This window comes from Ursus arctos, unplaced genomic scaffold (assembly GCF_023065955.2).
Source record: "Ursus arctos isolate Adak ecotype North America unplaced genomic scaffold, UrsArc2.0 scaffold_5, whole genome shotgun sequence".
Classification (NCBI taxonomy): Eukaryota; Metazoa; Chordata; class Mammalia; order Carnivora; family Ursidae; genus Ursus; species Ursus arctos.
In genome coordinates this window covers 27669698-27697664 of record NW_026623067.1, presented here as the reverse complement: position 1 = coordinate 27697664, position 27967 = coordinate 27669698, and the positions used below count along the sequence as shown (strand labels likewise).

Here is a 27967-nt window from a genome sequence, read left to right as displayed (position 1 = left end):
CTGAGGTATACTACAGACCATTTGCGAAAACAATAAGTTTATTTTAAACTCTGTATCTAGTATAAAAAATTAGGCGTTGCCTATTGGAATTTTTTGTTATTAATAGTTTCATCTGCATTATTAATATGCAGCTCCTGATTATTGTGATACTTCCTCTTGTAGGCATAGAAAAACTTCTTGGAAGCTTCTTGATAAAAGTTGAATAATATATAATGAACTAGACCCACAGTTTTTTTTCATTGCTTACACTAAAGGCAATTTCAGTTTAAGCCCACTGGGCTTATAGATGATATTAATATTTTATCCCTATGCAGCTTTGCATTTTACATGCTCTTTCAATGATGTCTTTCAGCCTTTATCTTCCATTTCGATCCATTCTCTACCCTGCTGGCAGAGTGATGTTTACTATAGTCCTATTTGATCATGTTAACTGCTCTACACCCACCACTGCAAGATAATGCACAATCTCCTCGCCATAGCATCCTGCCAGGCCCCATGGTTACAGCTTGGTCCTCACCTGACTTGACTTGTCATCACCATTTGACATAATCCATTGCCCCGACTTCTTGAAAATGTCTAACTAGCCTCATGGCTGCATGTATACACAGGTCATTCGTAGGTATATACCTTCAGCCTGACTAGTCCTCTGGGTTCCAGGCTCCTATATTCAACATCCCAAATGTAACACAGTTTAAAGAGAAGCCTTGTCCTGAGTCCCTTAATCCTGCTTTTCCCGCTTGTCTTCCCATCCCAGCTGTCTAAGTCAAAGACTTAGGAAATTTCCAAGAGTCTCTCTCATACACCACTCCCAAGCAAGTTCCCCCTGGGCTGTACCTTTAAAATATGTCTGCCATCTGACCATTCTCATCATTGTCACTGCTGCCGCCTTCATCCAAACTGCCATCATCCCTCGCCGATTACCTTCACTGGTATTCCTGCATTCTAGTGTCAGCATTCAAAGAGATCTCCTTAAAGATGTAAACCATTACCTTTCCTCTAACTGAAAGCATCCAGTGACTCTTGCAGCACTCCACATGAAATCCAAAAGTCCTTCTCTCATGATCTATAGGATTGTACATGATCTTGCCCTTGATAGCTCTCTGAGCTCAGTGTCTTCCACTCTCCCTTTTGTGTTTCCTTCTCTGGCCACATCCCCTTCTTCTTCTTTGAATTTCTCTTCCCTGTGATAACTGAGTGGCTCATGCTCTCACATTATGCACATCTCTGCTCAGATACCCCTGTCTCAGAGGAGCTGTTGTGATCACCCTTTCTAGAATAGCAACTGTATCAGTCAGGTATTGCTGTGTAACAAACAACCATAAACTCTCAGTGGCAAATAATACTGTGCATCTGCAGGGCAACTGGGGATTGGATAATCTAGGCTGGGATTTGGTTCTTTCTTTCCTTCAAGCTCTGGATCTGACTGGGCTTGGCTTCTTAGTGTAATAGCACATACCTGCTTCACATCTTTCCTTCCTATGTCCATGGGATATGGCATGGAATAGGTGTTCAGTGAATGTTTGCTCAGTAAATAAGTAAATAAATGAACAAACATCAGAAAGACAAAGACAGTAAATAGATACATTAGAGATAAGTAGAATAATTCCCTTCTCGTAGCCTCTTCTGATATGTAAAATAATTGAGATAAGAACCTGGAATAATTCTCACATGCCTTCTGTTGTATTTCCACATGTTCAGATCAAAGAACAGGCACATGTTTCTCGGGCCTGGTGAATGGTCGCTGTGCACAAGAGCTCCCGGGCAGAATGACGAAAGTGCAGTGCTGCTGTGAGCCTGGCCGCTGCTGGGGCGTCGGAACCATTCCTGAGGCCTGTCCCGTCAGAGGCTCTGGTGAGCGGCCAACTGCTAGTCTCCCCAGGACAGGCAGTGTTAGGAAAATCAATGACAGTAGTGTCCTAGTGTCCTTTGTTCTTCTCCTTGAAATCAACTCATATGTGTATTCCTAGCACTGCCGTCAGTATGACTATGGTGTTTTCATGAGGGATGGGGCAGCATTGTTTATTTGGGATCAGTTTATACACTTTATTAGTATCAGGAAAATTCCCAAAAGCTGATTATAACTTGTCTTTGTGCAAGTATTTTTAAATATTGTTTGAACATATTTCAATTCAGTTTTAAAATTTCCTGATCTTTCATTGCAGAGCTTTGAGTATGTTTGAATAACTTCATTTATATTTTATTTCAGGAGTGCCCCTATTTTCTAGTATCCCAATCCTTGAAGATATTTCCTCTTTTCTAATGATCTGAATGTTAAGAATAAAAGGGTAGGAGGATACTTCTCATTGACTTTGCTGTATTACCTAACCATATAACTGAGGCTATATCAGGAAATTAGGATGAATGAGAAGTAACTCTTCTTATTAGTGTGATATGAATGGTAAATTAGGATTAGTGTTTATCAATCACATAAAGGCACATCAATATGTTTTATTTTTATATTTTCTTTATGTTAAATTATAGTATTATGAAAATAATTAAACTTTTTGCACTATGCTTATCAAGATATGTATCTATATGTACTGTTATGGAGAAAAAGATTAAGACCCATTCTTTCAAAATCTCTAAGCTATAAAACATCAAAATTGAGTAATAAAAACTTAAAAAACAGCACCATTAATGCATAGTATATAGTTTTGGAAACTAATGGTCTCGCTAGTAATACATAATATAATATTAATACTGAAACAGTTGTTTGAGTTAAATAATTTTCATTTCTACTGACACTAGTGTCCTAATTCTGAGAACAGGTGGAGAAATAAGATAGGTATAGTCTTGCTTTTTTTCCTCTCAGCTTTGATACTTGGATAAATAAGGTGTGGATTGAAAAGCTAACTAAACACTGTCTTCTGTTAAAATCCACATATTAAAAAAATTATTATTTTGAAGCCATACTAATCCCTCAAGGCAAAGAAAGGAGATGGGAAAAATGTGTAGGTGCACTATTGATGAAGTTTCAAGTAAAACCAAATCTACAGAATGAATTACTGAAAGCTTTAATTTTCACCTGCCTAAGTAAATTTCTTGCATTCATAGTTGTATCTGGAATTTTATGAGTTCAGACTGAACATATAGACAGGTCTTTGGTTATGCAACTTAGTTAAGATATGGCAAATAGGTTTTCTTTTCTTTCTTTTTTTCTTTTTTCTTCTGAAACATCTATACTTCTCCCTGCTACTCCTAGCACTGGAAACCTGGATCAAGATACAATATTCTACTTATTCAGATCAAATAATATAGATAAGCTAAAATGTTCTTACAGTATACAGATTACTTTTATCATGGCATAGGACATCTATCTGTGTTTAACTGACCTTTCTTTTCTTCTAGAGGAATATCGCAGACTTTGCATGGATGGGCTTCCAATAGGAGGGATTCCAGGGAATGCTGGTTCCAGACCTGGAGGCACCGGGGGAAATGGCTTTGCCCCAAGTGGCAATGGCTATGGCCCAGGAGGGACAGGCTTCATCCCCATCCCTGGAGGCAATGGCTTTTCTCCTGGAGTTGGGGGAGCTGGTGTAGGGGCCGGGGGACAGGGGCCCATCATCACTGGACTAAGTGAGTGTTCACTTTTTGTGTAGACTCTTTATTTTTCTGCCTTAAATGATTTTATAATACCTAACATTTTTTCAGAAGGGTGTGTGTGTGTGTGTGTGTGTGTGTGTGTGTGTGTGTGTGTGTGTGTGTAAAACCTCTTTCAGGGTCTGAAATACAAGGTAGTAGTAAAAAATGCTTAGGAAAATATTATTTTTCTGTTCCATAAACTTTCTAAATTGGAGAAAAGAAGAGTGACCCGGGTTCTCTTTGAAAATAAAGATGAGAGCACGGTCATACTCCACTCCAGATGACGCCATTAAAGAGCATGTTTTTGGTTCCAGTGTATTTCATTTGGCCGTTTGCAGCTGCCCTGTTCATACAACCCTTGAATTATTTTCCAGAACCATTTCTCAACTGAGATAAACTGAATAAGTCTTGCTCTGTGCCTATCCAAATATTTTAATGAAATATCTTTCTTTTCCTCACCCTTTTTTGTTGAATAACTTGGGCTTCAGGCCAGAACTGGCATTGGTATACTTGACATTTAAGTTCATTCTTTTTATAAGAGCTGCTCTTGCTAATAATATTTAATGATGTCCTACAGTGTTATGTTTATTCTTTTTGGCATATGGCCTATTTACGATATCTGAATATTCAGCACAGTTACCAAAAAAAAAAAAAAGGAAAGCATTCAAATGTACAGTAGAACATTCCTGAAATTTTGAAAAGACATCATTATGGACAAAGTTTCCAGATGTATCACTTAACAAATGCAAGTTAAACCATGTGTCTCAGGAATATTTTTTAGATCCTTAACATTCAAGTTTCAGTAAAATACAGAATAATGTGAGCGTTTCATAGGTACACTTAATGAATGGACTATTAAATATCCTTTTAAAAAATCAACTTTAATTAAAGTATTGCATGTTGTAATGCTGAAATACCACTTGTGCTTTGATTTTCTGTAGCTATTCTGAACCAGACAATAGATATCTGTAAGCACCACGCTAATCTCTGTTTAAATGGACGTTGCATACCTACTGTGTCTAGCTACCGATGTGAATGCAACATGGGGTATAAGCAGGATTCAAACGGGGATTGCATAGGTAAGCTCAAGATTCTTTAATCCTTCTTTGTTTTTTCATAGCTTTTAAGCTATAGGAACAAATTAGACTATATATCATCTGGGGAAAAAAAAAGTCTTCAGAAGCAAAGCGAATTTCCAAGCTGTCTCTTCTGTGTGCATGGTCTTTCATATGCTCCTTTAACCTACTGCTGAGATAGCCCCCTTCAAGAATCCCCCACTTTTTCCCATCCTGTATGTTGTGATTTCTGTGTCTGTCTCTCTCTTGCCTGCCTTCTTAGCTGAGCAGCACTGGATATATGGTGGTGGTGTCACCGTGCAGAGGGAGGTGCGGATTGGGAAGAGATAGGAGTCACTTTTGGACATGTTGAGTATTTGGTATCTAGGACATTGAGTTATAAAGGTCTAAAGTTAAGAGGAATGTTCAGAGCTGGAGTTACAGACCGAGGCATCAGTGACATAAATGTGGTTGTTAGAACCGTGAGGGTGAGTATTGTCACCCATGCTGAACCACAGCAAGAGTGGAAAAATAACAGTAGCACCGTGGCTGGAATCCTATGCCACAGCAACATAGTCCCCTAAAGAAAGCTCAATAATAGCATTGGTGAGACAGCAAAATAATCCAGAAAGTATTATGTCCCTGAAGCTATGCAAGGATACCATTGAAGAGAAAAGTAGTGGCAAGTGCGAAATGACGCAGAAAAATCAAATGTAATGAGGGCCAAAAAATCTATGGGATTTTATAATGAAGAACATTTTGATGATATCTTGAGAGTAGTTTTAGTTTAGGAGTAGTTTAACGAATGATAATATATGCTTTGTAATTAGCATAACCCTAAATACCTGATTTGGGTTCAGATCTTCTGTTATATAGATGACAGACCAGGAACAGAGAGTATCATAATTTTACCACATAAACTGAAAAGTTTTAACTGCACTATGACTTTGAAGGAAAATGTCAGCCAAATATGATGTTTTGGAAAAACCAATCATTCTAAACTACATACAGTTGAGAATGATTAAGTAAGGCTTAAGTCAGGATCCTTATGTGCAGTTACACAGGTTTCTCACTCCACAACTGTAGAGGGACCATTCACATAATCTATATAAATGTCACACCTTGGGGTTATGTAGGGTATAACCATATGCAGCAGCCCTCGCTTAGCTGATACTTCTGGATACTTGTTTAAGTGATAGACCAGGTGGTATTTTTTGGAACACCATGAAATATGCATATATTTATTATTAATTTAATACATTTATAATGGTTTATAATAATAAATAATTATATTTATTGTTATAAATTGACTTTCCTACCAGAAAACATGATTTATAAGTATATAGTATATAAAATATCTTCTCGTAGATACATACAAAATTACAGTATATCAAACTGAAATTGGATTGACTTTCTTTGTGTTGTTATTAATATTTGTCATTCACATGTTACTGCATGATTCACTAACCAACAAGTAAAATCAGGCTTAAAGTTTAATCTTTCCTGCAAATTAGCCAAAGACCACCATTTATTTCACATTGGCACCCAGGTGCACTTTATTCTACCTAGTATAAAACACCTGTACTCCGGGGGATTTTGTGAACTGTTGGTATAAAGATGAACTGTCTTTAAGGATCAAAAGTTTTTTCTGTAGTCATGCTTCCAACCAGCCTCCGCAACAAGGGTTCCTTTAGCGAATTAAGTCTGATCAGTTGAGTTTGACTTTATAAATAATAAGTTGGGATATCAGAAAAAGTTAAGAGAATTTAAGTTAACTAGCATTTTAAATTATAGGAGCATGAGATAAAGGTGTAACTCATTGCACTGTGTTTTGAGGAATAACAAATTGCCATTGCTATTTGGGAACTTGTGTTAGATACTAATGAAGTGTCATAACATGAAAGGTAATAACTCTAGTAAAAGATCACACACCAGAAAAGGAAAACCAGCTCCATTTTGGTATTACAAGAAGTACTCTCGAGACCTGAAAACAGTTTTATTTACTCACCATGTTTTTCTCTCCTTTTCCTAAGAGTTGTACTCTAAAATGTATTTCTGAAACTCTTTTATGTCTGTATAAGACAAACTGCTGTTAGCAATAGTTTCAACTCAAATAATTGTATTTTGGGATAGTAAGAAATAATTCCTGTTTCTGTTGGGCACAGGTAATCTTAGAGCCCTTGCAATTTAAGTGTTTGCTAAATTAGCATATAAAATACCTTCCAAGTATTTTATAAGAATACTGTTATTCTTTATTATTACTTCTATTGTAGTATTTTGTAAGAATACTGTGCTTATCCCAATAGTATCTGAGAATGTAACCATTCTGATAATCAGACTCTTTCTCAATTATTTCATTTATTTTAGGAGTTTAAAAATGCTATGAATCTTGCTTAAAAATACTCAGTCCCCAATGAAAACATGGGAAGAAACCAAAGGGCACAGACTGTAATGTTTAAGTACCCCTGTTCCTCTACAGAAGGCGAAACAAAGGAGATCAGTTGGAAGTACTAGGCCGTGACACCTCAGAATCAAGAGCCATGAAATGTACATTTCTGAACATGGCAGTGGTCATTTGTGATTAGTCTACAACTAAAGTCTTACAGTAATCCCCTGAAACAAATGGGATTTGAAAGTCATGGATTTTAAACTCACTAACAGTTTTTTGGTAAATGTTTTCCCTTCTAAAGAAGAAATAAATTTATAAGTGCACTACTGTATCATTCTATGTACTGATCCTTTCGTATGATCTCTAAGGGGCTAAGGAGATCAAAATGAATTATGGCTGTAAGGGCAAAATAATTGACAAAGATGTCCTAGCACTGAGGGGCCTCAGGAACAGGTTCTCAAAGAAGGAAAAGGCCCTGAAAAGTGGCCTGGCTTCCAGGAAAGTTTACCTCAAGAGAGGGGGTTGGGTGCATGGTGTCCTGTTCTTCACTAGATTTGTGCTTTACAATGAGCTTTACAATAGAACTTCTGAAAAGATGCATCTTTTTTTTTAATTTACTCACCATGTTTTTCTCTCCTTTTCCTGAGAGTTCTACTCTAAAATATATTTCTGAAACTCTTTTATGTCTGTATAAGACAAACTGCTGTTAGCAATGGGTTATGATCTCTAAGGGGATCACAACACATTTTTAATTGTTGCATTTCGGTCTGAAGTACACCAGAGAATTTAAGCTGTCTTCCACACTGCAAACTCAAGGTTATAACTCCTATTGGAAAGTCCACTGAGTGTTCTTTATATGCTTACTAACTCTCTAAACTCTGTCTTTTCTCATTTTGCTTCATCCCTTTGGCTCAGTAGAACTGATGTTATCAACCAAAAGTTTAAATGTAAGTGAATCTTAATGGGCTGAAGGTGCCCTTGGATGAATTGAAAAAGCATTTAATCCTGTTATTCTCTGTTGTTTTGATTTAATTTGCTATGAGATTTTTTTTTTTTTTGTTCCCCTCCTTTACCAGAGAGGGCTTAATTGCATTTCATCTGAGTGTTTATATAAATGAGGTTGGTGAGTTTGATAGATTACAGTCCCTTTTTTAAGAACATCTGTGAAAGGAGTAATCTGTTTATTAAAATGGTAAACCTGTGAATTCATTTGATTGTTGTGCTCTCCAATTTAGCTGAAATTGTATATGTTAATAGCTTCTACTTGTATATGAAATGGCAAGCCATTATGCTCTCACCAGCCAGCAAGGTTTTTAATTTACTAGCATTCAAAATTATATTTAGTGGGCATTGCTGAGAGAAGATGAATTTAACTTTTTCTGACTCTGGCACGTGTAATTTGTCTGGGCTGTGAGCAGTCCAGACTGTTCAGTCTACCGTTTGGTCTTGCAGTCCCTGAATTCTGCGATGGATTTGTAGCATTTAATCAAGCCTTAGGAGAACTTGAATGAAAAACAGTAATGTTTCTCACATTTACGATCAGAACTAGTATTTGCATTGCACTTGGTTTATGCAAAAAAAATTTCTGTGCCCATTTTAAGGTCCTAAAGAAACCCAAGGCTGCTGAATGTAATAGACTTTAATTAATTTCCATTTTCTGTCCCACCGTCTGTTATTTCAAACAGCCAAGCCTCACTGCATATATAGTTACATATCTAATTGAGGACAACACATAATAACAAAGAAATTCCACAATCTGTCAGTTTCTTTCTTTAAAACGTGAAATTGACAGCCTGAATCTATATCTATCTTCAAACATCTTTCATTGGGTTTCCAGTAATGTACCAGGCTTTGAGGAGGCTCTTAACTTGCCCAGATTACTACAGATAAGTGTTGGAGCCTTTTAGAACTCATGGCTGTGTCTTTCCAGAGTCGGCTTAAAAAAAAAAAAAAAAAAGAAAAGGAAAAAAGGGGGAAAAAAACCTTTTCAGAACTTTTAATCATTGTGCATTTCTCAAATTGAAAAATCATTATTTCTTGATTAAAGCAAATTCCCTTGTACTTTCCAATAGGCAATAATTTTGAAAATCTCTAGACTGGCCTCTGTATTTGAAGAAAGGAATTCTCATTCATTTATAAATACTCCGCTCTTTAGACTATTACCACTGACTGGCCTTCTCTCAAATTTGGAAGGCCTAAATGTACTTTAAACAAACATTTCTAGGAATGGAGTGAAGTCTGTAATGGTTTCTTTTGCTGCTCACAGATGTTGACGAATGCACATCAAATCCCTGCACTAATGGAGATTGTGTTAACACACCTGGATCCTATTATTGTAAATGTCATGCTGGATTCCAGAGGACTCCTACTAAGCAAGCATGCATTGGTAAGGCAGTTTGCGTTCACATATGAAAATGTTCCATGAAATATAGTGACCCCGGCTGCTGAGGTTAAAAGTAAATTTATTAAAATAAGACGTGGAATGAAGTAAGTGCTGTTCTATTACTACAGATTTATTTTATACTCCCCTCAGACATGCTTCCTTTATGCATAAACACTATTTGCGTGTATAACCCTGGCAACGTGATATCTGGCTTTGCAGAAAATTCAGTTTATCTTCCTTCCCTCGATCACAGCTTCCTTTCTCCAAGTAACATCAGTAGCCTTCCTGCTCTCTGATTAACGGAGCTTAAGATTTATGGTCGTTTTCAACTACTCTGTTCTTTGAACCTCACACATACTCCAACACCAAGTCAGGCCTCGTCTTGATTCAGTTTTGTTGCTGCCCTCGCCACCCACCATCCTCCCAACCCTCTCAATGCTGATTCATCACAGAATTCTTGCTGCAGATGACTCTGCTTGTCTTCTCTTTCATTTCCTATCCCTCCGTGGGTCGTTGCTTGGCTGAGCTCACCACAAAGTCTTCATCATGTTGCTCTTAACCCAGGTAGTTTGAAATGACTATAATCTTACTCAGCAGCTTGCTCTTACTTTGGACGTCTTCGACCATTGTGTCCAAAACAGCTGTACCAGTCATTCCCCTGCACTGCCCACCCTCTCCCAGCTTCCCCGCCCACCCCAGCCCAATTTCCTCTTTCTTTCCTCTTCAGCTCCTCTAAGTCAGGCTGTAAAAAAACAAAAACAAACAAACAAAAAAAAACTGGTGAGAGATGGAAGTTTGGCTAAAGAAGCAACATGATCTTAGTTACTACATGTAAAAAATAAACAGAATATCGAACATCACATTTATTATCTTATTGTTTTTACCTGTGGTTATTGTAAAAGAATAATATTTGGCCATCCTTCATTGTTCCAGATATTGACGAGTGCATCCAGAATGGGGTTCTTTGTAAAAACGGTCGGTGTGTGAACACAGATGGAAGTTTCCAGTGCATTTGCAACGCCGGCTTTGAATTAACTACAGATGGAAAAAACTGTGTTGGTATGGAAATTGCCTGCTCTCTTGCAAAAGACTTTTAAAGAATATACATTTTTATTTAGAACCATATATGCTATTTCCATGAAAGCTTGCACAACACATATGTGAGAATTCTTCAGATGACTTAGGTAAAATATAAATGCATTTAACATGAGACCATTAAAGTCAAAGGATAAATTGTTTGGAAATGGTATAAGAATGAATAACTTGTTGCTTCTGGGAATTTTCTGTATGGTATATGTTTAATTATAAGTAGCAGGGTTTTTTTCCCTGGCAATTATTAGCACCTACAGGATTTTACATTTTGCCATAACAACACCAACAGGTTAGAAAAGGTCTCTTCCTGACCTCCAGTCTGGGGGAATATAAGAAGGTCTTGCATATGTGATAATCAGATCTCTAAATTTGAGGTGCTGGTGATGTCTGGCAGTGCAGTAGATACCAGTACCCCACAGAAATATTTCAGCCACTAATCAAAGTCAGGACCATTTCACTCTCAGTAACGTTTATATATTGTTCTATTCTCTCTTATGGAAGAAACTCCCCCATCGCCCGAAATCATATAAACATTTTTGCTAATCAAAGTAAAGCATGTCTCATATGGTTTTAATAACAACTAAGCACAACATTTACCTAATTCTTTTCCTTTATATCCCTTATGCCAAAGGCCCTTCACATTCTCCACCCTATTTGCTCTCACTTGGTTGGCATTCATATTAGAAAAAAAAAATCAATGAGCACATGGCTCATTTATGTAGTGGAATATGATTGGTGGTTATTTGTGGAAGGGTGGGGAACTGGTTCCCACAAGACCAGTGGTGTAAGTCATTCTGCTCTCCTTCTGCAGATCATGATGAATGTACAACTACCAACATGTGTTTGAATGGGATGTGCATTAATGAAGATGGTAGCTTCAAGTGCATCTGCAAACCAGGATTTGTCTTGGCTCCAAATGGGCGTTACTGTACTGGTATGTATATGGCTTTGAGATAGGAAAGTAACCATGATTGAAACCATCTTTTTTATTTGAATGAATCATGCAAGAATTACTTTAGTCTCTTCATGTGGATTTCATATTATTCACATCTCTTGCTAATTCAGTAAGGCAGGTGTCTAAAGCTCCCTAGAAAAACACACATTGTGGTCTAGGGAACAGTAATATCTTTACAAAAATAATAATGGTGTAGGAAAAATTAAGGGAATGACAGATTGGTTCTAGCAAGTCTGGAAGAGACAATGTAGAAATAACTTCTCTGTACCCCTTGCCTAAATAAAAAAGAGGAAGAAAAAAATCTTAAAAGATTTTCATCTTTGTGCTCTGAGATCTAGATTTTCCACTATCATTAATTACTTGTTTTGTATGACATACTTTCCATAAACTAATCTACAGATCATGACTATATCATTATCTAAAAATCTTACACTGACTTAGTGAAGAAATAATTTTGAGTGTTCCTATCAGTTTTGTTTATAAAGCCATTTTGTAGGCTGAACTCCAGCGACAACTTTAGTAAGCAAAAGAAGTGCCTCTTGAAAATAAATAAGATTATATCTAGTTTATCTTTACAATTTGAATTTAGTAAGGTGGAACAAATTTTGCAGTTTTTTTCAGTTTTCTCCTTTTATATGAAATCAACTCTTTGAATCCTTTCTACCTTCCATTGCACAAACTTGTTGGAATATCAAGTAATACTTATAACCAATTCCTGTAGTTTCAGTAAATTCCAGGGAGAATTGAGAAAGAAAGACCAAGACTGATTCTTGTATTTCTGAATAAAAAATAGTTTCTTGACTATGCAAGAAAGGGGAGTACGGTATTCAGTAGAAATGCTGTAGCTCTGCTATTTCAACTCATGCCGGAAATGTCATCTCAAGGTTAGCTGATTTGGATTTAACACAGAATTTGAGTTTAGTGTTATGTTGCAGGGTGTAACGTTACATTACAGCATGTAACTTTATTTTAGCATTTCCTAAAAAACTTCTATACACATATAAATATGACCTCAACAGTTTCTGCTGCCTTGATTTTTTTTTTTTTATTTACTTCCTTACTACAGATATTGTAATCTGCAAATCTTGAGATGCTCATGGTTTGGTGGCCCTGTGTTTTGAAGGCTGTTTCATCTTACAGGGAAGCCATTTATTGTTGGGTAACATTTGAAAAACTCGAGCAGATTAAAAATTAGGAGAGATGCCCATGGGGCGCTTAGGTGGTTCAGTCGGTTGAGCACCTCACTCTCAATTTCGGCTAAGGTCACGATCTCGGGGTCATAGGATTGAGCCCCACGTCAGGCCCTGCACTCAGTGGGAAGTCTGTTTGCGATCCTCTCCCCCTCTTCTTCTGCCCCTCTCCCCCCAGCCCCGTGCTCACTCTCTCTCTAAAATAAATGAATAAATCTTTAAAAAGAGAGAGAGGTGGTCCCATAGTTTGTTATTATGAATTGATCAACTTAATATTAAAACAGCATCTCTCTTTAGCTTGCATTTTATGTGTGTGTAAATAAAAGGTAATTACATTTACCTTAGTTTTAGAATTTGTTTCATTTAGTTAACTTGAATTAAATATCATTTAGTATTTAACAGAATTGGCAGATAAATAATGAAAAATGAGTGTGTGAGGCTCTTTTTTTCCCTAATGGGTAAAGTGAGGCAACTTTCAGTCAGTCTTTCTGAAAATGCGTTTGAAAGAGTTGCACTGGGGCACCTGGGTGGCTCAGTCGGTTAAGAGTCTGCCTTCAGCTCAGGTCATGATTCCAGGTCCCGGGATCGATCGAGCCCTGCATCACGCTCCCTGCTCGGCAGGTAGTCTCCTTCTCCTTCTCCCTCTGCTCTGCTCATGCACTCTTTCGCTGTCCTTCTCTCTCAAATAAATAAATAAAATCTTAAAAAAAAAAGCTGCATTTAGATATAAGATTTATTATCACATCTATGTGTCCTTCCACAGACTATAAAATGGAAAATAAAAGGTTGACAGTCTAGAAGGGTGACAACTGGTAAACTCTGTAATAAGGTTAGATTTACCCAGTAATGGCCTGGGTTGTGCTTCCCTCTGGGCAGATGTTGATGAATGCCAGACCCCAGGAATCTGCATGAATGGACACTGCATCAACAACGAAGGATCCTTCCGCTGTGACTGTCCCCCAGGCCTGGCTGTGGGTGTGGACGGACGCGTGTGTGTTGGTAAGTGAACCATTCTGTAATGGCCCCAGTGTCCAAATGGTCTTTGAAAAACAAAGGTATAACTGTACAGTGGAGAAGTATTCAGTCATAAAAAGGAAGAAGTATTGACAAATGTGCAAATATGAATGAGCCTTGAAAACATGCTGAGTGAAAGGAGCCACTCACAAAAGCCCAGATCGTGTATGATTCCATTCATATGAAATGTCCAAAGCAGACAGATCTATAGAGACAAAGCAGATTAGTGATGCTTAGAGCAGAGAGGGTAGGGGTGCTGGATAAGGGGGTAGTCCCTAAAGGCATTTTTGAGGTGGTGAAATGTCCTAAAATCATTTTTAGTGATGGTTATGTGTATCTTTGAATATACTTAAAAAACAAAACAACAACAACAAAACTATTGAATTGTATTCTTTAATCAGGTGAATTCTTAGGTATGTGAATTATACCTTGGTAAAATGGTTTTTAAAAAATGTACAGGGAGCCCAGCAAGCTCCTAGCAGAAAGCTCTGATGAGATGCAAGTCAAAAATGCTGCAGAAGAAAAAGAAAATCACCCTTAAATCAGGATCCTTGACAGTGTTAGCCAACTGAGTCTCTAAGTACAATGGCTTTAGATTTTGTAATTTATAACAAATAAGATATGAAATGGGGATTATGGTTATATTTAAACCCTGTTTTTACTCAAACACTCAAAATGTAAATAACTTCTGTAGAACTTGGATTTATATCAAAAGGTAGAAATGTTTTCGCATAGTTTTTTCTCATCACTGTGCAGCTAACTATGGAAACAAGGGGAAAGTACGAGAGAGAATATATGTTTTATTCTAAACCATTCCAAATTACTTTGCTATTTTTAAAAGGGTACTTTTGCCAAATGGGTTCCATGCAAATCAGGGTTAGCAAGCATCAGCTTTAAAGGGACAGGCAAATCAAAAATGTCATTGGCGTTTCAGAACCCAACCATATGTCCTAATGATAACAGCGGAATGAATTACTTGTAAAAATACCCTTAATGCAGTTTTCTCTCCAGAGGGCTTTCATAAGACCCCCAGGGTGCGTTAGCCATTATGCACCCTCTATTTCTCGGGTGACTCAGTAAAAGGCAGACATACTCCTTGGTTTAAGAGTATAGATGAGAGAAATGAAGTTCTTAAACGTAGGTGATAATACTTTAGTCTTCCCTATGGGAATCAAAACATTTGCATCCCGAAGCGGGGGTGGGGGGAGCGGAGAAGGAAGCAAAAGCAGATGGAAATAATCTGTCCACTTAAGTTCATCCACTGTCTCCAATCTAGGATTTATTTCAGCTTACAAGATTGTCAGCACTTCATTCAGGGTATTTTAAATACAGCAGCCAGAAGAATGTCGCTCCTTCCTGCTTCCCAGAGCTCAAGTATTTTCACTTGCTTTAATATACTTACTTGCCCCTTACCTTTACCTAAATGATTCCGTTGAAATCTATGATTTCCTCCAGTTTTGGAGGAAGAAATTATTTTTCCTTTAAGCAACTAACGTATGAGAAGTTATGAGGAATACAGTGTATCAAACACAAATCTTCATTCTCTCTTCCACATACGGAAAAGTTATAATACATTGTTGCAAAGCCTCCAGGTTTTCAAAATTGTGGTCAATTAAACTTTTCAAAATAAAAATACTATTTTTTCTGTGTCTAATTATATATATTGCTGTTCCCATAACAGGTATTTTTTCTTCATCTCTTCTGCCTTTGGTGACACTTCTGAGATTCATTTATTGTTGATGTTAGAAATTAATCCCTAGCACTTCAATTTTAGATTTCCTTTTTGTATATTTGTTTTTGTTTCCTTAGACACTGAGTTAAGGGTTTTTATTTTCAGAAAATTAAACTGTTGTAACTAGTATGTTGAAGAAGCATGACTTATAGGCAGGGCATAAACAAAAGGCAACTATATGTTGGTCTCTCCCGTCCTTTTAAAGTGTATCTTTAAAATTGTTCAGTTGAAGCCATTTACCCAATAAGTAAGGAAGAAAACTCAGGCAACCCTATAACTTTACTATTCTTAAGTTTATGTGACAGCTTCATCTAACGAAAACAATCTAAATTTAGAAACTAGAATGCCCGGTACCATATAGTAATATTCTGAACCTGACTTGAAGTTACAACTTCTCTCACAACCTCAGACATTCTTGAGCAGGATGTTTTCTGACTCCACAAGGGTCAAAGAGCAGGAGGAGAGGTGAGAAGGCAGACGTACTGGTGACCGTCCTAGGATAGCTTCAAGGTTTCTGGGCTTCCCCAATGTTTAAAGCACCCCTTCCTTTCATGGTTCCTCCAGAAGCATTCAGCTGCCCTTCCTGAGATGCAGACATGCCTTCTTCTCCTGGGGGCCCTCTCACCCTCTCTCTGGTCTTTAGCAGTCCAGATAGGCTCTGCCTGCTGCTGTCCCATCATCCCTCCATGCCATTGTTTTAGGACCCTCTCTTTATGTAGCGCACATCTAATCCAAATGACATGCCATCCTTGCCCTGTTAACTTTACGAATAGAGGTAGATGTCACTTGCCCCTTCAGTAGGAATAGCAGCCACTCACTTTTGCCTATAGTTATCCCAGGCAGAGCTGCTGGGCGCAAAGCTTGTAACCTGCTTCCTGTAAAGTTCATCTCTTTGGACCAGTGGTGAGGATGGAAGCACCCCAAACTCATAATCCAGCTCTTGCCAAAGAATTACTCCTCAAAAAATCCTCTCTTAATTTGGAGGGTTTTCGAGACCTGGCAAGTCATTTTCCGTATCCACTGCCTTCAGTATGTAGTCTCAAAATTCACCTTGTTATTTGATATTTAGCATCTTGGGATTTCAGCTTAAGTTTCCTTTTTAACATCCTCTAACGTTAGCTTAGGAGTATTTCAACATCTTTATCAACACTGTTTGACATTCTGTTAGCTAAAAGATTAATTTTCTTTTTCCTAATTGTGATCCTTACTAGCTCTGTGGCCTTAGGCAAGCTACATTACCTCTCTGTACCTCCTTGCCTCATTATTAGATTTATTTGTATAAAGCTTTGAATGGTGTCTGGCATTTAACACATACCCAATAAGTTAGCTCTTACAGTTATTACTATTTTATTAAATTAGAATAGCAGCATCCCATCTAGAGCATAGTCTTAGAGTTGCTACTTGAAGCAATAAAAAAAAAAAGTTGACGCCAAAGAAAGAAGAATAAAATGAAATTAACGTTTTGCAACCATACAGACTTTACCAGTGGTGTGTAGAATCTGAGAAAATCCTTTAAAAAAATTCTATTCTTTAAGTAAGAAGAGTCATGGAGGAATTGGATAATGTAGAAAATACACAGCTCAGCAGTATTTCGGTCCCTGCCCCCACCAAAACATCTATGTGATGGTGCTTTCAATGCCTCTTACCCTGTTCGCCTGTGAGCAGTGTTTTAGTTATAATAAACTAGGGTTCCAGTCTGGTACCTTTTAGCAGGAAAAGGTTGACTGTCCTCGTTAAAAATAGAAGAGAGAAATAAGGTAGTCACCATGTTTTTTGAGTATTTCCTGTGTGTCTTAAATACTGTGCTTAGTGCTTAACAAACAACTTTCATTTATTATGTAAACTCTGTCCTTATTTAGTGGATGAGGCAAGTGTTAAATATTTTAAGTAAGGTCCATCCCACAGGGACCAGAATCCAGGACAATCCATGTCCCCGGAACCTACACATATGTTATGTTACTTTGTTTTTCTGGTGTTGCGTATTCTGAACAATTCAGATAATCTGTAACCCAGAGCAGTAGTACTCTTCCAGCGAGTACCATCGGCTTCTTATCAACTTGCTTCTAAAAATTCTGTGAGGTTTATCTTCTCAACATATATGCAGAAATAAATTTGACCATTCTGTGATGCCTTTCAAGATAATAGATGTTGTCCTAAGAACTCACAAAAATCATATTGTAAATCAAACTATGTTCTATTTGTGCATATCTGTCTTTGAGTCAAGTCCTGCTCTTAAATGTAGCTCTGTGCTGACTTTGCTCAACTCCGTCTCAGCAGAAGCAGAAGGGGACAACATGTCCTCTCTGTAGGAGTTGTTGTGGTAAATCTCATGTCCTCTTCCATGTGAGCGTTCACACATCTCATCGTCTAGTGCAGCTATAAATCTCACTGTTTTAATGACAAACATCACCAGATCATAAGAAAGCAGTAGGTGACTCAGTGGGTTACTCTGTGTGGTAAGCAGATCAAATTATTTCCAACAAGTTGTGAATAACTTTGTCAGTGTAGCGTTTAAAAGCTGTGCTGCTTCTCTGGCCTCTCTGATTATCTGTGTTTTTTATAGTTCACCATTTACTGTCTCATAAAGTTGTAGCATATTTTATGAGAATTCAGAACGAGAGCCCAAGCAGGATATGCTTCTTTGGGACATAGCATGACATGGCGGGTAGAGGAAGAGCTTTGGAAGTCACACAGCCTGAGTTTGAGCTCCAGCTTGGGCAGCGGGTAGTCTAGGACTTAGAGCTACTTAAGGAATCCCCCTGAACTTTGCCTTCCTCATCTATAAAATGTGGACAATGATCACTGTCCTACGGAGTTGTCGATCAGAGTGTTCAACAAGATGATACCTGCAGTGCAACTAACACAATGCTTAGGCCGAATAACAGTGGCTATCATTTTTATAACTGGGTGTTTTGAGAGTCTGGGATTAAAACATAGTTCATGGTAGTCAACTGGGGGTTGACAAGAAAGGCCTTCTAACTCAGAAAGCTGAAATAAGAAACTTCACGACCGGGGCGCCTGGGTGGCACAGCAGTTAAACGTCTGCCTTCGGCTCAGGGCGTGATCCCGGCGTTCTGGGATCGAGCCCCACATCAGGCTCCTCCGCTACGAGCCTGCTTCTTCCTCTCCCACTCCCCCTGCTTGTGTTCCCTCTCTCGCTGGCTGTCTCTATCTCTGTCAAATAAATAAATAAATAAAATCTTAAAAAAAAAAAAAAAAAAAAAAAGAAACTTCACAACCAAGTAGTGTCCTCTCAAGGTTGTTTACTTCACTGCACTTCATTGTTCCTGAGAACTTCCAAAATAGAAATAACGTGTGTCATTTGGAGTATAGGGTAGCCAGTGATGAGAGCTTAAAGTGATGTTTATAACGGTGGCGTTATACCTGCTTCTGTAAAAGGCCTGGAGGGTGAGTGTGATAATGAATGCTTGTGTAGTGCATAAAACTTCATGGAGAAAAAGAAAAAAAAAAAAAAAGAATTGTCAACAACACACATTTGTTAATATCTGAGCACTGTTATATGCTAAGGATAAAAGAAAAAGAAAAGTGTCAGGAGCCCTCTAGAAGCTTCCCATCTAGTAGCCACTGAAGTTAAAAGAATCCCTCAGTTTCGAAATCTCTTTATCTCTAATTGCATCTCAAATCATTGTTCTTCTACCTCCCTTAGATACTCACATGCGCAGTACGTGCTACGGTGGAATCAAGAAGGGAGTGTGTGTCCGTCCTTTCCCCGGTGCAGTGACCAAGTCTGAATGCTGCTGTGCCAATCCCGACTACGGTTTTGGAGAACCCTGCCAGCCCTGCCCTGCTAAAAATTCAGGTAGTCGCATTTGCCAGTTTCACATCTGGTAAAGAATCTGGAAAGGTGACAGAAGATATTTGGCCAAAGAATACATCGGCTCCGTTTTCAGTTGAAGAATTCCAAATCTGTGTTGGTATTTGAGGCATATAATGAGATTTGGCCTGTATTTACCTGTGATCTCTGAGCTGAGTACACACAGGGAATAGAAGAACGTATTTGCTGACCTAATTAGGACTGTTACAACAGATTTCTTATGTGGATACCTTAGCCTCACTGTTTTCAGTCTTTTGTGTCATTGTGAAGATGAATAGCATAAAAGCCACTTGTTACTTTCAAGGTTATAATAAATTCGCAAGAGCCTGATTTTATTTATTTTTCATCTTGCCACAGCATGGTCTTAGGCTGCATTCTGTCAGTAGTTCCAGCCAGTAATAAATATTTTTACTGATTTATTCACAAATACAGGCATATTGCATGGTCTAATTCTTTGACTATTCTGTGATTCTTGGTTATTCACATTTTTACAAAATCTGTACTGAATTTGTGTAAGTACAGTAGGGATTCAAAAATAAACACAATCTCTTTTTTTCTTTAAAGTGGGAATAGTTGCGAGCATAGACAGGCAAACATATAAACTACAGTTAAGTATGGTTAGTCCTAAAGGACAGAGAGAGAGATCTGGAAGAGCATAGAGGAAGGAGCAGTAAGTGGTCTGGGGAAACTTGGGGAGGTTTCACGGGGCCGAGGGTGGGGGTGGGCGTCTGCTCAGTTTGCTCTTGAAAAAAGGAATAAGAACATTCCAGGTAGAGGGTTGAAGAAATGCACTCTAGCAAAGGGAAATGGCTTGTAATTCTGTTGAAAATCCTAAGTGGATTGTTCAAATCTCAGCAAAGCATCTGAGTTTTTCTAGAAAGAACTGACCATGACATTTAAAAAAAAAAAAAGAGTTTATGTAGGAAATCTTGCCCTAAAAATATTGAAGTTAATTATGCATATTACAAAAGAAGTACAAAGACTAGATAAAAAGATGAGTGAATTAATAAAACCTGAAATCTAGAAACAGATGTGACTTTAAATGGGAATGCTGGGTACTGTAAAGATGCCATTTAGGACGGTGAGGAAAGATTGAAATAAGTAATGAATATTGTTGATAAATATTAGAAAAAATACAAAGTTAGCTCCCCACACTAGACCTTAACAAAATAATCTCTTATAGATAGAGCATATTAACTTTTTGTTATTTTGTAATAATAAAGGACTTTCAGAGCAGAAACCAAACACTAAAATACACATTTAAATTGGAAAAATGTGTTCCTTAATTTATAAGGAATTTGCATTAATCTGTAAGGAAAGTTGAAATCATGTATAGAAAAAACAGCAATGTACACAAACAAGATTTCACAAAGTACAAATGCAAATGGTAGAGAACCACATGAAAGAATGTGCTAAAATTAGAAGAAAGTTAAAATAAGACATCATTTTTGTTTATTAGATTGGTAAGTATAGATGATTGCTTTTGCCCATATGGATACTCTCTCATACTGCTGATAGAAGGCTAACCTGGGACATGTAGGGAGAGGAAAACTAGCAGAAGCCTTAAAAAGAGGCATAAATTCTGAGCAGTTTTACTTCCAAGAGATTAATCTAGTGATAAAATTGAATTTTATATTATTTATTGTAATTGCTAAAAGATGGACAAACCTAATTTCATCATTAAAGGGTTGCTTGAATAAATATGGTATATCCAGGTAACTGAGAAAAAAATATCAAATAGTCTATATTTAAATGGAATATTAACACGAAATGTATATGACACAGTACAGAGGATCCAAGCCTGTTCCCCGCTTAACCCCCTATGATCTGGGCAAGTCACTTCCATCTCTGTCCCAATTTTCTCAGGTGTCAGTGGTGAACTAATGGTATCTAGTTTGTGAATATTACTCAGCTATGAAAAAGAATGCGATCTTGCCATTTGCAACAACTAGGATGCACCTAGAGGGTATGATGCTAAGTGAAATAAGTCAAAGACAAATACCATATGATTTCACTTATATGTGGAATCTCATACCAAAACAAACAAATAAACAAAAGTTGAAGCAGACCCATAAATACAGAGAACAAACTAATGGTTGCGAGGGGGTGAAAGGGTAGGCCAAATGGGTGAGGGGGAGAGAGGTACAGGCTTCCAGCTATGGACTGAGTAAGTCGCAGGGACAAGAGATACAGCACTGGGAATACAGTCAGGGTATTGGAACTGTGTTGTGTGGTGAGGAATGGTAGCTACACTTGTGTAGAGCACAACAGAACATATCAAATTGTCCAGTCACAATGTCGTACACTTAAAACTAACATTGTGTATCACGTACACTTCAATAACAAATATATCGAGTTTGTAATATTGGGAGGATTAAATAAATTATTAGATGTAAAATGTGAGAGTAACTCCAGACACAGGGTAAATGCTATTACACTAAGTACTGTCTAGTATGATTTTATTATTGAGAGAAAAAAAATTAAAAAACATTCTCTACAATACAATTTGGATTTTTTTTTGAAGTTTCCATATGTAGAAAATATTTGTAACATTTATCAGTATATTAACTGTATTCAGAGTGATAATCACTAGTGTTTTTATTTTTTTATGCTTATCTGTGATTTTGGAATTGTTAAAATAATCATGTGCTGGAAAATAGTAATTATTTTTTCATTTTAAAAATTATTGCCAGTAATTTTTCTTCATGGTACTTTTGCAGTGATGGAAGTGACTCATGTTTGGAGAGACAGTTTGGAGTTTTTAATTTATGTGTTTTGTTTTGTTTTTTATCTTCTAGCTGAATTCCATGGTCTTTGTAGTAGTGGAGTAGGGATCACTGTGGATGGAAGAGGTAACTATTCAATTCTCACTCATGCAGTAGTTATGTAACTTTAGCTTTATGATGAGAACATGAATATGAATGTATTTAATATTTTAAAAATATATCAGCGTAAAATAATAAGATAAATTATCTCTTAGAACAGTGGTTATAAGCTAGGCTTATTAAGTGGTACATAGATGCACATTTTTCATAATAGATAAATATTTATCTGTTAGATATATATTGTTGAAAATGTCCCTAACAGACTACACCCATAGTTTTGTGGGTACTGTGGCTTTAAGAAGAGACTAAAGTTGGTATTTAGGTTTAAAAAAAGTGAGTCATTTTAAAGAAAAATATTGAATAATGGTGCTGACATGATTTTAAAAAAATCTTTAAGAGATATTTGATATGGATTATGTTTGACATTTGCTACCCTAAAAATAAGATTTATTTATGCCTAAGAATACTGAGATGTTTCTAAATTTAACTAAGGAAGTGAAATTCATTGACATTTTCTTATTTTAAGATTAGCAATATTCACAAAATTACACTATGAAACCTCGAATATTAAATAAATATGTGTTTATAACTTTAATGTTCTTTTATGTATGTATAGCATATACATATAGTTTCTTTTGAGTTTTTTTTAAACTGTGGGGTTCTGTTAGTCTTCACTTTACATATATTTTCTTCTCCTTTTGTGTTTGAGAAGATTTTTGATTAGTTGACAGCAATATTGCATCTTTGTGAGGAACATCAGTAACCAGAATAAATAAACAATCTTTCACAAGGCTGTTTCTCCCAAAAACGAAAACTCTGACATTTCTGGAGTATGCTAAGGTCTCCCAAATTCCAGAACACAATTGTTAGGATTAAAATTTGAGCATAGGGACCAAAATTTGATTTTGTGACTATTTTTCATCCCCTCTTAGTATGGTCTCGCTGCAGAACCACTTGTTGCAGCTACTAGGTTGATCATCCAAGCACATCATCCTCAAGTCTTGCTGCCCATGGCTGACAGAGTAGGCTGGTTCATGGCTTATTGTAAAACATTGTGTTCTCAAGCATCCACATTTGAACAGTCCTCTCCATTAATTTCAACTTATCAACAATGAGAAACATTTATCAAGTATCATATTACTTAGTTGACTATAAAAATGATAATAAAATAGAAATATTCTATGCCTTTGGGGACCATAAAATTATATAGGTCACCCTAGTAAATGTTTGTCTTTTAATTAGATGGTTATAATACCTGTCCAGTTAAGTTTTCCTCTGGATTTTAAGCCAACAGCCTATAAATTTCTTTATTTTATCATAAATACTGGCACATTACATGGGTTAGTCCTTTGAATTTCTTCCAGTTCCCTTCATTTTTCTTTTAACTTACCAAGAATTGTCCTGCATCCCTCAATTTCATTCTTTTATTCCTTATTTTCATTTCCTTTCCCTGACTGAAAGACAGGCAGATTGTGGGTTTGAAGAGTTACACACTTCATATGTTGAATCTTTATTAGGCCTTCATGTGTCAACAAATAATAAAATGTCTGTGAGTATTAAGCTTTCAACGTTTAATGCAGATATCAATGAATGTGCTTTGGATCCCGATATATGTGCCAATGGAATTTGTGAAAATTTACGTGGTAGTTACCGTTGTAATTGCAACAGTGGCTATGAACCAGATGCCTCTGGAAGAAACTGTATTGGTAAGTTGCTATATTTATATAAGAGCCTTGTGTATAGTTTAATTTCATAGATTATAAGAGAAATCAAAATACAAATAAGTGAGTAAAACTGCAGCTCTGACAGTTTCTCTTGTTTCCTTCTTAGTACAAAGAGATAAAAATATTGGAATCCACCCAATTCTGTTACACAGTAACAAAGTTTTAGTGGCATAATTTAGTATTTAAATCATTCTTTTCCCAAATGAATGGGTGCATACCCAGTTATTGGCCTGTTGTATTTCTGCATGTATCCTAATCCTGTAATTTTTCACTAAGAAATGGACTTCAGAGTTAACAGGGTAGTACGGATAATCTTAAGTTAAGAAAATAAAGTATTATAGGTTGAGAAAACTTTGACTTACAAGGAAACAACTAGTTGCTAACAATTTATCCAAACATGATTACTGAGATCGGTTTTTCTTTTTGTAATTTATAAGAGAATGTTTGTAAAAACTCAAGTACATAGTTCATATATTCAAGAATTTGTGAAGAATTTAGACTTTTTTATAGAGTACTTGAGTCCACTTTTATAAAATGAATGTTTTTAATCCACCATATGTTATAATTGTTACATCTAATCATTGATGACTCTTACATCCAAGTCTTGATGGTTGTAATTAGAAAGAAATTCATTTTTCTGCACTTGTGGTATTGGCTTTTATTATTGAATATATTCATATGATCTTGAGTTGAAGACATATATACAGATAGATGTATAAGTCTGTGTTAAATATTATGTACTTATAATAGATTTTAATATTCACAGAGAAAGATTATTGAAATTCATAAAAATATGTAAACCAGCTAGCTTATATTTACCAGAAGCAAAGTTGCTTCCAGCATAATTCCCAAGTGCAGTTGAGCACACGGGCACCCTGCTGAAAACAGGGAGATTCAGTGAGCATTTATACACTGAACACGGTTCGTGGTGCTACTTTACTTTTTAAAGTACATATATGCATAATTTCGATAATTGAAACTACATTTTAAAATAAAAATGAATCCAAATTTCAGTTTTAGTTTGCTAGGGTTGCCGTAACGAAGTACCAAAATTTGAGTTGCTTGAAGTAGCAGAAATTTCTCGTCTCACAGTTGTAAAGGCAAGGGTCTAAAATCAAGGTGTCCCGAGGGCCGTGTTCTCTCCAAGGACTCTGGGGGAGGACCCCTCCTGCCCTCTTCCAGCCTCTGGTGTTTGCCTGCAGTCCTGATGTTCCTTGGCTTGTCAATGCACCAATGTGGCCACATGTCCATCTTTGCCCTATGTATTTTCACATCACCTTCCTGCTGTGTCTCACATCATTTCCCCTTTTTTATGGACAGCACTCATATGGTATTACGGCTTACCCTCATGATCTCATTTTAACTTAATTACTTCTAAAACATTCCTGTTTCCGAATAAGGTCACATTATGACTTCAACATAACTTTTTTTGAGGGGCACATTTTAACCCATAGTGTGGACTAGTGGGTAAATAATTTGTGATATAGCCACTTAATGCAACAGAAAATCATGGGGAAGTTTATGGTAATGTTTGAAATATAAGGTTAGTTTTTAAAAATCAAGATTCAGAATTAGAGCAAAAACATAACATCCAAAGGAGAAAAAATCAGATAAAACACAAAAAATAGTATTTATCAGAGCTGATGGAATCATAGCAAATATTTTTCTAATCTCTGTTCCAAATTTTCACAACATATATTGTGCATATTGTTTGGTGTAAGGTACATACATTTGTTATTTGCAAGACTAAAACTGTAAGTTGAAGGAACTATTCTCTTCAAACTGCAATTTTTATTTCTTTCTGTTATTAACTACATTTGCAAAAATGAATGTGGATAAAAAGATAAAACTCAGTGTAAGCTTCTTAAACCTAAGCTATGGATGATATTTTCTAGGCTGTTCTAGACCACTAAAGGAATATATAAAATAGATCATTAATTTCCCATTAAAAGTAAATTATTTCTGAAGTAAAAACATAATGAATAGAGTAGTAAACAGTTTTTGTTTAGCTGCTATTTAATGTGTTTTTTAAAAGTTTTAATCAGAAAAAAGTTTTTAAAAATCATGTTATTTTTAATACATATAAATAAATATATGGGCAAGTGAGTTTAATGTTCCGAAATATTTCATTGGTGCTTTAAAATATATAATATATGTGTGTGTGTATATACATATATATACACAAATATATAATGTGTGTGTGTATATATATATACACATATATATACATATATATACACATATACATACACACACTCACATATATATATATTCATTCCAGAGAATTCAAAACATTTTCACAGTAGCTGCCAGCATAGGAATGTTCCATGTGAGTAAAACTGAATATATTTTGCTTAAGATCGAGGAACGTGCTTTGGGCACAAAAAGACCAAGAGTGGTGGGGGGTTGGGTGAGATAGACAAAGTGGATTAAGAGGTGCCAACTTCCAGTTATAAAATAAGTAAGACATGGGGATGAAAAGTACAGCATAGGGACTGTGGTCAATATTGTAAAAACTTTGTATGGCGACGGATAGATGGTTCCACACTTACACAGTGAGCATTGCATAATGTATATAAATACTGAATCACTATGTTATAGACCTGAAATTCATATAATATTGTATGTCAACTATACTTCGAGTAAAAATACATTAATTTTTTAAAAGGAGAGATGAAGGAGGGGATGAGGGGAAGAAAACAAAAATAAGACCTCATTGGTCACTGGGCTGTTCATTTCACTCTGCGTATCTCCTCTCTTCCGATGGTTGCTTTCAGACATTGATGAGTGCTTGGTCAACAGACTGCTCTGTGACAATGGCCTGTGCAGAAACACGCCGGGGAGTTACAGCTGCACGTGCCCCCCCGGGTATGTGTTCAGGACGGAGACAGAGACGTGTGAAGGTAAGAGCCACCTTCCTCGTCTTAGGTGTGAGTCGCAAGTACCTAGAGAGGCACAGATGTTCATCAAGTACATGGATGAAACAGGACAGTAAACAGAGTATTGTCTAAATAGAAATAGCATGTACTGGGGCACCTGTCCAGCTCGATAGGTGGAGAGTGTGACTCTTGATCTCGGGGTCATGAATTTGAGCCCCACGTTGCATGTAGAGATTACTCAAATCAATCAATCAATCAATCAGTCTTTTAAAAAAAGAAAGAAATTGCATGTACGTAACCCAGTTTACAAATCTATCAATAGGTTTTGGTCCATTCGATAAAATCTCAACAAACACTGAAGTTTACAGGGGGGAAAGAAGCGAAAAGAGCCAGTGTGTTTTACTTGCTGAGATTAAATGTCATATTTTTGTTTGTTTTCTTTTCCCCTTTTAAAAACTACTGTGACACATTCACACTGGCCTTGGGGAATCTGAATCGTAATGGCAAAGTCAGCCCTGAGGCAATTTATTTAAGACATGATTGATATACCTCAGCGAATGGCCCAGAAAAAATGTGGGGCCTGAGTAAGAAGGACCACCTTACATAAATTTATAGTCTAAGAAAGTTGTCCTTTCTGGTTGATGATTTAAAAGTTATCGTTTGGGATTCTAGATCACATTCACTGTTTAAAAACTTCCTTATTTTCTTCTAACTACATTTCTGTACAAGGGACATTATGTGAGTGACTTAATGACAGAAGGCCTCATTTCCGCTGAGATACCAGCTAAGCAAGCAGCATGCATTCAATTATGTTTTTGTTTCTTGATCAAAGTGCTGTGTATTCCAAAATAATCTGTTTTATCGCTACTACCTATTGTTGTTTTTAAGTCTCACTGTGTAGGCCCGTACAAGTGTCTGATGACATTCTCGAATCCAGATACTGCTGCCAGATTAAAAAAAAAAAAAAAAAGATTTCATCTTTAATTGTTTTGGATAGACCTTTCCTTATCTGTTAAAAGTATTTATTTCTTAGTGACTCCATAGCCAGGAAAGCAGCAATAGTAATATGATGCAAGAAGATGTTAACATTCTCTTCATCTTACTGTTTCATTTCAAAGCATTCTTGTGAACAGAAACAAGTTAGGACTTGACCAAGATGCCGGGACACAAGTGACTCAGCTGAAGTCAATGAAACAATTACAAAGTGCAGTTCTAAGTTTGGATTGAATTGAAGGGGCCATTGAAAAACAGTAATTAGCCTGGAAAAAAAGAAAAAAATAAGGGAACCTCAGTATAAAATGCACTTTCTCTA

The 27967-nt window shown here is 36.6% G+C and overlaps 1 protein-coding gene across 1 annotated transcript in view; it reads left to right on the top strand.

Annotated features, from left to right (window-relative positions):
• FBN2 (fibrillin 2) overlaps window positions 1–27967 on the top strand; it is a 239399-nt gene that overhangs the window by 122182 nt on the left and 89250 nt on the right. Inside the window, exons 9-19 of the mRNA XM_026507878.4 lie at window positions 1699–1851; window positions 3349–3576; window positions 4524–4661; window positions 9293–9412; window positions 10343–10468; window positions 11313–11435; window positions 13523–13645; window positions 19060–19212; window positions 22026–22079; window positions 23633–23758; window positions 26554–26679. Coding sequence (XP_026363663.2) covers window positions 1699–1851; window positions 3349–3576; window positions 4524–4661; window positions 9293–9412; window positions 10343–10468; window positions 11313–11435; window positions 13523–13645; window positions 19060–19212; window positions 22026–22079; window positions 23633–23758; window positions 26554–26679 — 1470 coding nt within the window. The remainder of the gene's footprint in view (window positions 1–1698; window positions 1852–3348; window positions 3577–4523; window positions 4662–9292; window positions 9413–10342; window positions 10469–11312; window positions 11436–13522; window positions 13646–19059; window positions 19213–22025; window positions 22080–23632; window positions 23759–26553; window positions 26680–27967) is intronic.